Source organism: Otolemur garnettii, unplaced genomic scaffold (genome assembly GCF_000181295.1).
Source record: "Otolemur garnettii isolate 467f Iridium unplaced genomic scaffold, OtoGar3 scaffold00016, whole genome shotgun sequence".
In the NCBI taxonomy this organism is placed as follows: Eukaryota; Metazoa; Chordata; class Mammalia; order Primates; family Galagidae; genus Otolemur; species Otolemur garnettii.
Genome location: NW_003852411.1, coordinates 13,846,207 through 13,856,817, shown reverse-complemented (window position 1 = coordinate 13,856,817; position 10,611 = coordinate 13,846,207). Strand labels below are relative to the sequence as shown.

General features: G+C 38.5%; 1 protein-coding gene across 1 annotated transcript in view; it reads left to right on the top strand.

Annotated features, from left to right (window-relative positions):
• TOR1AIP1 (torsin 1A interacting protein 1) overlaps positions 1–3,852 on the top strand; it is a 40,208-nt gene extending 36,356 nt beyond the window's left edge. The window contains exon 9 of the mRNA XM_023510810.1: positions 2,903–3,852. Within this exon, the coding sequence (XP_023366578.1) occupies positions 2,903–3,693 (791 nt within the window). The 3' untranslated portion in view covers positions 3,694–3,852. The remainder of the gene's footprint in view (positions 1–2,902) is intronic.
• The last annotated feature ends 6,759 nt before the right edge of the window (positions 3,853–10,611 follow it).

Genomic DNA, 10,611 nt, shown 5'->3' with positions numbered 1-10,611 from the left:
AAAAAAAAAAAAAAAAAAATATATATATATATATATATATGAAATTCAAAACTTTATTAATGAACTTCTTGAACTCTATTACTTTTTTTTTTTTGAGACAAGCGTCTCACTATGTTGCCCTCAGTAGAGTGCTGTGGCATCATAGGTCATAGCAACCTCCAACTCTGGGCTCAAGTGATCCTCTTCCCTCAGCCTCCTAAGTAGCTGGGACTACAGATGCCTGCCACAATGCCCAGCTGTTTTTTTGTTGTAGTTGTCATTGTTGTTTAGCTGGCCCGGGCTGGACTCAAACCTGCCAGCCTCAGTGTATGTGGCTGGCGCCCTAGCCACTGTGCTATAGGCACTGCCTGAACTCTATTATGTTAAAGTCATTGGTTTTTCTTTTACTTTGAATGGAGTTTTATGGGCTGGTCATTTGGAAGATCCTGGTTCACTAAAATATGCGGATCTTCCAAATGTTAACACATTTGTAATATAAAAGATCACATTTGTTACTATCACTACCAACGTCAAGACATTTAATACTGTATTGGGAGGTATCAAGTTTATAGTGGCAGATAGAATTTCACTGAAACCCTGATTTTCACCTGAAAGCTTAAATTTTGTAATTGACAAATACTATCGATTGTTTTCCTAGAAGTAATAGGCTTGCTTTGTCCATTTTCAAGAACATGTCTGTCAAATACACAGGTCTGACTAATAGTTTTTTACTTGTTCTTTCAAGTAAAAAAATAAATGGTGGTGGGGCAGTGCCTGTGGCTCAAGGAGTAGGGAGCTGGCCCCATATACTACTGGGGGTGGCGGGTTTGATGCCGCCCCCAGCCAAAACTGGAAGAAAAAAAAAAGGTGGTATTCCACTAAAAAAATGTACTAGTTGGCTTACAGCTCAGTTGCACAAAGTTATTTTCCTTGAGATGCCCATCGTGCTGTGCAGCAGAAGTGCCTTATGCATACTTCCCATTTCTTCACGTGCAGTGTTGAGAACATAATGTATTCGACCATTGAGATTTAATACAATAAATAACTTTAACTGCTTTATGAGAGTCTTAAATGAAACTAGCCTTCTCTTTTAAACCTTGCATGTATGGCAGTGAAAATGCTATGGCTGCGCTAGTACAGTTTAGTGCAACTGCCCTCTGAATAGCGCTAAGTCATCATTAGTTTTTCCCACCATTGCTTTTGTACCATCAGTGCAAATCATATGTTGAAATGCTACTTTTTCCTTGAATACTTTTTATCATTTTTACATTGAAGAGATACATACATATTTATACATATAACTCAAAACCTATGGGTATTGAAATTTTCTTAAAAAGATGATAAATTATTTTCTTTAAGAAAGGAAGTTATCAGTTCTCTTCTCTAAACTCTTTCCTCTTTTCGTTAATGTTTATAAAGATAAATATTGATTTTCAAAGTCCCTCACCTTTGAATCTAAGGTCTAAGCAGACGAAGTCAAATAACATCTTAGGAATAGCTTTAACCTTATGGACTCGCCCTAAAGTAGGGTCTTGAGGTATCCCCACAAAAACCACACTTTGAGCAGTACTATTCCAAAAAGGTCCCTAGTACAGTTATTAGAGTAGAGCAGTCAATGAACAAATAAGTGTATTGTTACTATGTATTATGAGCTGATTAAATGAAGCAGAATATGAAAAAGTGTGAAAATATGAAAAGCACTAGATAAATATAAATTGATAGTTATGGCCATGTTAATTAGGGATAAATTGCAAACTTAATTTTACCAATGTTAACTTGCATACCACAAAAAGGCATCAGTGCAGGGCGGCGCCTGTAGCTCAGTGGGTAGGGCACCAGCACCATATACCAAGGCAAGGGTGGCAGGTTCAAACCCAGCTCTGGCTGAACGGCAAAAAAAAAAATAGCTGGGCGTTGCAGTGGGTGCCTGTAGTCCCAGCTACTCGGGAGGCTGAGACAAGCCCAAGAGTTGGAGGTTGCTATGAGCCGCGTGACACTATGGCACTCTACAGAGGGCAATAAAGTGAAAGTCTGTCTCTACCAAAAAAAAAAAAAAAATGCATCAGTGCAATTAATTTAAAGGAACAACTAGGTGTTACAATATCTGGAAGATGTTCACTTATATTGCATCCTTTTATTTATCTCTTTATATACTGCAGAAACATTCTGCCTTGGCCAGGCATGGTAGCTCATGCCAATAATCCCAGCACTTTGGGAGGTCAGGAGTTCTAGACCAGCCTTGGCAACATAGCAATACCCCATCTCTATAAAAGTAAGAAAAAATATCTGGGCATGGTGGTATGTACCTATAGTCTCAGTTACTAAGAAGGCTGAGGCAGGAAGATCTCCTGAAAAAAGTGAGCTGTGATGGCACCAAAACACTCCAGCCTAGGTGACAGAGCAAGATCTTGTCTCTTAAAAAAAAAGAAAGGGAGGGAGGAAGGGAGGAAGAAGGAAGAAAGGAAGGAAATATTCCTCCTTGAATAATTAGCCATGTGAAATGTAAACTGCTGGATTTCTAAGTTAAAAAATACTTTATAAATATAAAGTATCTTTTAATGCTATTTTTCTCCCAACTATTAACGGTATTAATAATGGTTTTGCTTTATAAACTATTATTTCTCAACTGTTTGTGCCATTTCATATGTTGAAATGCTACTTTTTCCTCGAATACTTTTTATCATTTTTACATTGAAGAGATACATGCATATTTATACACATAACTCAAAACCTATGGGTATTGAAATTTTCTTGAAAAGATGATAAATTATTTTCTTTATGCAAGGAAGTTATCAGTTCTCTTTTCTAAACTCCTTCCTCTTTTCGTTAATGTTTGTAAAGATAAATATTGATTTTCAAAGTCACTCACCTTTGAATCTAAGAAAATGGTATTTATATGTGTCATTTATTCTTTTCTGACCAGAATTGACTAGACAACCCAAAAATGCTTCTTTTGTCAAGATGAAGTTGTGGTGGCCATTTTTCATAATAGCTCTTCTTGCCTTGGGGAGTTTTTGGTTCTTTTATACTCCTGAAGTGGAAACCACTGCTGCCGTTCAGGAGTTCCAGAACCAGATGAACCAACTTCGGAGTAAGTACCAAGGTCAAGATGAGAAGCTGTGGAAAAGGAGCCTAACATTACTGGAAAAACATCTTAATAGCTCCCATCCTCGGCCTCAGCCTGCTGTCTTGCTGCTCACTGCTGCCCGAGATGCTGAAGAGGCCCTTAAATGTCTGAGTGAACAGATTGCTGATGCTTATTCTTCCTTCTGGAGTGTCCGTGCCATCCGGATTGATGGGGCAGGCAAAGCTGCTCAAGACAGTGATACTGTCAAACTAGAGGTAGACCAGGAACTGAGCAATGGATTCAAAAATGGCCAGAACGCAGCTGTAGTACACCGCTTCGAGTCACTGCCCGCAGGCTCTACTCTGATCTTCTATAAATATTGTGACCATGAAAATGCAGCCTTCAAAGATGTAGCCTTAGTCCTCACTGTCTTACTAGAGGAAGAGACACTTGGAACCAGTCTTGGCCTAAAGGAAATTGAAGAAAAAGTGAGAGATTTCCTCAAAGTCAAGTTCACCAACTCTGATACACCTAATTCCTACAATCATATGGACCCAGACAAGCTGAATGGGCTCTGGAGTCGTATTTCTCACTTAGTCCTACCTGTACAACCTGAAAACACCCTGAAAAGAGGCATCTGCTTATAAGGGATGAGAAAAGAGAAAATCATGGCTCAAGTTCTGAGAAGTTTTCGGACTTTCTAACCAGAGATAGGATTCAGAGCTCTTTATTAAAAGAACTGGTTTCTTTTTAAAGGAAATGGGGTTCTTTAAACATGGAACATCTGAGACATTTATTCAACCTAATTGTCTGTTATATGAGAGAATTGTTTCGTTAAGGGTACCTTGGGAGTGTAAATTCAGTGCAGTTCCATAGAGTGTCATTTTGATTCTGGGCTGAATCATTATCGCTATATTATAACCAGTAAGAAGGATTAGGCTTCTTTCTTGTGAACCTTCCCAGCTTTTTAACTTAGATTTCTGACAAAGTTTGTTGCATTATTATTAAGATAGCTTCCTAAATATAACCATGGATTTTCCCATTATGTTCCCTTTTACACCATTGTTGTGAGTTCCTTAGTCAGCTTCCACTTATGGGAACAACAGTAATGAAAGGTTACGTAGGGGTGTGCGTGGACTTGTTCTTTTCTTTTGTTTTTGGAGGGTGGAGAAAAAGAAGCAAGGGAAAAGAAAGAAATTGTATAATGAAGAAGGTAAGAGGAAGAAAACAGTCTGCAAGATAAAATATTGCAATAAGGCACTGAGATGTAGGTTAGTCCTATTTTTTCTTTGAAGAAATTCTTGGTGCTCGCAAGTATTTTTAAAGCATGTTAATGTATTTGTTCGCTTGAATCTTAAGGATAAGTAAGTTGAGAACAGTTTATTTTGGACATATCCAGAAGCTTTAGTTTTAAATTAAGAAATACAGTTTCAGGAATTGGTAAACTGTCTGTTATCTAGCTATCCTGGGCTTTTGAAGAAGATTTCATTTTCTAGATATCTACTTGTTGAGTCTAAATCCTTTAACAACACTCCAGAACAGACATTTTTATATGTATATAAATCTTTAGATTTATTTACTATGCACAGTGATCAATGTTATTGAGTGCCTCAAGCCAAGATAGTGAATTTTACCACATATGAAGAATGATAAATGTATTTCTGTATTACCATTAGTATTTCAGTTGTGAGCTTTCTCATCTGTCACCTGCTTTAATTTTCTTAAAATCTTCTATTCTAGAGTCCCCTTTTTTTTATTTTCCATAAACCTTTAAATTAAAATATTATTTTTAGAATCAGTCATTAACTTCATGATTTACCCTTTGAGGGTCCCACACCTGGTAATAGGAGTGGCCTAATTTCTTACCACTAGGACTCATAAATTTATACCCCCTCATGGTAATTTGTTCCTGACTACAAGAAGTCAGATTATATTATTTTATAGACGATTATAAAACAGTTTTTGAAAAAGCTTATTTTATACGTACATATTATATAGAAAAATAAATGGTTTTATTAAATATTTCGGTGACCCAAGTAATTTAAAAGTAATAAATATGTCACATATCTTTCAGGAAAAATAATTGTAGCAGCTGATCTGTAAATGACTTTAAAAACTATTTTAGTAGTTTAAATAAATTTACTTTCTTGGTTTGTACTCTGTGTTATAAACATAATGATTCATAAACCTTTTTAAAAAAATTAATCCTTGGTGGCTCCTGTAGCTCAAGCAGCTAAGGCGCCAGCCACATACACCAGAGCTGGTGGGTTCAGATCTGGCCCGGCCTGCTGAATAATGACAACTACAAGCAAAAGACAGCTGGGTGTTGTGGCAGGCGCCTATAGTCCCAGCTTCTCAAGTAGCTAAGGCAAGAGAATCGCTTAAACCCAGGCGTTTGAGGTTGCTGTGAGCCGTGATGCCAAGGCACTCTACCCCGGGCAATAGCTTGAGACTCTTTATAAAAAATAAAAATTAATCCTTATGTTTTCTTTACACTTGAACAATTATGGTGACTTTGGCTAGGAGAAACAAGGCCAAAGAATTGGAACCATTCACAAATACATTGATTTAAAATGGAATTACCATGATTTTCTATTTTATCCAGGGATTTTGAATTCTTAAAAATATAATTAATTTAATTTAGGTATTTCTGAATTGGCCGAAGAATCTCCACACAACTTTTCCTTAGGTTTTCTTTATCACCTCCCTAAAGAGCCTTTTTAGATATTTTTTCTAAACATCTCTTCCCCATAAATTTTAATAACCCCACATACAATATATATCAGTTTATGAACTATATGTTTTTTGTGCTTTATACAAAATTAATTTTTGTCCCCCCAAAACAATTTACATCCCTCCTGAGATTACACACACATTATTTACTATTATTTATTATTTACCTATTTAGAGGCAGCATCTCATTTTGTCACCCAGGCTAGAGTGCAGTAGCAAAGTCCTAACTCACAGCCACCTGGGCTCCAGTGATCCTCTCATCTCAGATTCCCAAGTAGGTGGGACTGGAGGCGGGACAACATGGGGCGGGGGCGGGGCCGGGCGGGGGCGGAGCGCAAGGGACGGGGCAGGCAGGGCCTGACAACAATGCAAACTTTGATAAGCAGTTCTCGATAATCACTTCTCAGCAATTTATTACAGTTTAACATTATAAAATTAACAAAAATAATATAAAACTCATATTCTGGCGAAATAGCCATATGCCACCGAAAACCGTATATTCCTTTCTTGTTCTCCAGTCCATTCGTGCATTCTTTCCAAAAATCGGACTTTTTTAAAACGTCGCGGGACAAATTGCTGAAAAGCGGGACTGTCCTGCCAAAATCGGGACGTCTGGTCACCCTAGACTAGAGGCATTTTATCATCACAAAACTTGGCAGTGTGAGGTGGGAAGTTCCTGGTGAGTTAGAGGCTGGAAAAATCCATAATGAGCATCACAAGACAAGCGGTAATACCCCTGACGAAGGGAAGCCTCTGCAAACTGCTAGCCGAAGGTCCCTCACGTCGTCTTGTCCGCAGTTGGGAAGGAGGGAATAGTCACTCCACAGGGCTCAGTCCCTGGGAATCTTCCAGATAGAGCACGGCCTTTCCTGAGCATTTTCAAATGACTGAGGTGATACACTGTGGCCAGGTGCCGCCTCTTATGCTCTGCTCTCATTATCCTGTATTATCCTGTCGCAGCATTAGCATACTCCCCTTACTACATGCCCCTGGAGAAACGTCATTAATATATGCACAGTGGTAATCACGGAGTGTTCAAATATTTGTTGAGTAAAAAGCTCAAGCCCTTGGGTGGCACCTGTGGCTCAGTGAGTAGGGTGCTGGCCCCATATACCAAGGGTGGTGGGTTCGAACCTGGCTCTGGCTGAACTGCAACAACAACAACAAAAAAAAACTCAAGCCCTACCTAATTAGGTAAGTTGCATCTTGCTCAGTGTTTTGCTGTTTTTATTTTTTTATTGTTATCCCTGAGACCTTTCTAAAAGCTTTTTTTGGAATCAGAGTCTCTCACTCTGTCACCCTGAGTAGAGTGCCATGGTGTCATAGCTCACAGCAACCTCAAACTCTTGGGCAATCCTCTTGCCTCAGCCTTCCTAGTAGCTGGGGCTACAGGAGTGCACCACCACAGGCAGCTAGTTTTTTCTATTTTTAGTAGAGACAAGGTCTCACTCTTGTTCAGGCTGAACTCCCAAGCGCCAGCAATCCATCCACTTCAGTCTCCCGGAGTGCTAGGATTATAGGTGTGAGCCACTGTGCCTGGCTTCAAAATCTTTTTATAACTATTTCAGCTTTATTCAGCAATGCTGTGAATAAGAAAGAAAGAGGACCAATCCAAAAGGTAGAAAGGAAACTAGTACTTCTCTGGTAGAGGCAATGATCATTAGAAAGAGGTCCCCATGAGGAAAATAAATATCAAGGGAAAAGATGGGAGAATCTTGAAGTCTTTTTCAGTGATATTTGGCATTTGCATTTTCTTAAAATAGTAAGTTCCTTACATCTTTTTATATTGCTCAAAAGGGTGTTATAGTGAGATAAGAGATGGCTGTGAGTATGGAGAGATGATGGATGAGAAAAATATTTGAGAAGTATAATTGACAAGATTTGGCAATTAAATGTAATGGTGAGAAAATGCCTCATAAAGGATTCTTCAAGATGCTATACTAACAAAAATCATCTCATTCGATTTAGCTTATGTATCTTCTCTCCCCATATACTAAGCACAGAGTGGTAAACTCAGTTCTTAACTCTGCAAGGTCTAAAGTTGACTTTTTGCAGTATGAAATAGTCACACATACTTAGTTGAGAATTGATTAAATAAAAACCCTGTCCAACCGGGAAATGAGAAAAGGTAGGCTGAGGTGAGGATTGGAAGAATAGACTACTCAGTCTCCAATGTAAGAAAATAGGGGAGCCGTGAAGGCTGGTTTTCAAGGAAGACCTGGGCAGCCATTCCCTTTATCTCTACCCATTGACAACTTCCTTTATGTGACTTCATTACCAAGTAGATGCATTTGATGGCTCAATCCAGAGCTTGGAGGATTCATGAGAAGAATATATGGTAAAGCACAGCTGCCTGGATCACCCCTTTAACAGGAACTGTGTGAGTAGGTGTGGGATAGGGCAGTTTCCTGAGGTCAGGCCATGGAGTGGGCAGATATGGTGCAGGGACAACCAAATACTTTAAGAGAAGACCTTTTTTTTGTTCTTGTTAATAAAAGATCTTTTTATATATAACATAATTCTATACGATTAATTTATTTTGCCTTTTAAAAGAAAACAAAGGGGGCTGGGCACGGTGCCTCACACCTGTAATCCCAGCACACGGATGCTGAGGAGAGTGGATTGCCTGAGCTCATGGGCTGGAAACCAGCCTTGTCTCTAAAAATAGCCGAGCACTGTGGCGGGTACCTGTCGTCCCAGCTACTTGGGAGGCTGAGGCAAGAGAATTGCTTGAGCCCAAGATTTGAGGTTGGCATGAGCTATGATGCCATGACACTACCGAGGCAACAGTGAGACTCTGTCTCAAAAAAAGGGAGGGATTTAAAGTAATGGAAATATTTTAAGTTTTAAAATCCAGGTCCTGGTCATGAGTCCACTACAAATGTGATTTCTTCCCATTGTTTCTATTTCTTCTATTCTGAAAAAGAGGGACAGTTATCAAGACTTCAGGTCTTACATCAGTATACATCAGCTATTAATTTGTTTTAAGTCCCTCAGTAGAACACGGAGCTTTCTTTAGTTTTCATTCTGTTTCTTGGGCGAGTAAGGTGGTGGGTAACTGTGTACCCAATTCAAACTTGGTTTTTAGGGCTTGCCCACTTTGAGAGAATACTATTAGACTAAACTCAGTGACAGAATCTACTCCATTCTATACAGTCTTCTAGTGAGGTTATTCACCCATAGTAGTTACTTACATTTCTGAATGGATACATTTTTTATCTACTCTCAACTTATAATTTTAAATGACTTCTTATTTTGCTTATAACAAAGGTGGCAAATATCTACATAAAAGTACTTTTTATATGTGTTTGAATATGTATTTAGATGTCCCTCAACCTTTTCTATTTTTGCCAACTATTTAGTGAGCGTTTATTAATGCTCTAAATTGTTCTGAGTGATTTACTTGTATTAACTAATTTGATTCTCTCCATAACCCTAGGAAGTGGTACTATTTTCCCAATTGAATAGAATACTGAAGCAGAGAAGTAAAGACACTCAGAGCAGCCAAGTAGAGATTTGAACCCAGGCAGCCTGGGTTTAGAACATATATTCTAGAAACCCCATTCTAAATATAGGAAGAAACAAATTCAGGGTCTCCTGCTGTACTCTCACAACACCCTTCTCACACCAGATGTGTGGACATTTCCCTCCACACGTCAAGCAAGCCGCAATTCTGCAGCAGACACCAGCTGGGTGTCCTCCAGGTCAATTCCGACACCTGCATCAGATCCTGTAGGTTGAGAGATCAGTCTCCCAAGTCTGCCCTCCACTTCTGATGCCAATTGAAAGCCCCAGGTTGTTTTACCTGTACTTCTAACCAACTGGCTATAAATTGAGGTTCCCATGACTCCCTCTTCAGTTTGATTGATTTGCTGGAGCAGCTCACGGAACTCAGAAACAATATGTATGATCATACCCTGCATAATGTTTCAATGTTGCACCACGGAGACTACTGTGGTCCCATAAGACAGGAATGTCAGATTTTCATTGTATCTGTTCTATATTTAGATATGTCTAGATACACAAATGCAGTTGACCCTTGAACAACACAAGTGTGAACTGTACAGGTCCCCTTATACATGGATGTTTTACAAAATTTTGGAAATTTGGTGGGTGATTAGCAACGGTTTGAAAACATGAACTCATAGACTAGAAATACCAAAAAAATTAAGAAAACGGTATGTTATGAATTTGTAAAATAGATGAAAATGCTAGCCTATTTTAAATATACACCCATTATAAAAGGTTCAAATGTATCAAAATTTAAACAGAGATTGTGCAGACTGCTATCTGTAGTCCAGAGGAATGTAAATGTAAAGAGGCAGTTCTAAATCACAACTGCATAAAATTGTAGTACACACTGTACCACTGCAATAATGTCATACCCCCTCCTGCTGCTATTGTGAGTGTTGTCAGTATCTGCTTAAAACACGGTGTGAAATTAATCATCTCCCCATGAGCAGTTTGTCTCTCTGGTACATTTTGTATTCCAGCACACACTGTCTCTCTAAGTTCCCATGTTTTTGTTAATTGTGTTTAATGCAATATCATAAACCTTGAATAATACCAGGGATCGATATAAAGTTCCACCAGTGATGCTATAAAGTGCTCCCAAGAAGCAAAGTCATGACATTATGAGAAAAAGTTGAATTGCTTCCTATATACTGTAGATTGAGGTCTGCTGTTGCAGTTACCCACCATTTCAGACAGACCACTCAACTCAGAAACAAACTTTAAAAAATCAATAAATACAATACAGTACTGTAAATATATTTTCCTTTTGACTTTATCTTTTTTAAGGCACTTTCTTTTTTTTTTTTTTTTTTTTTTTT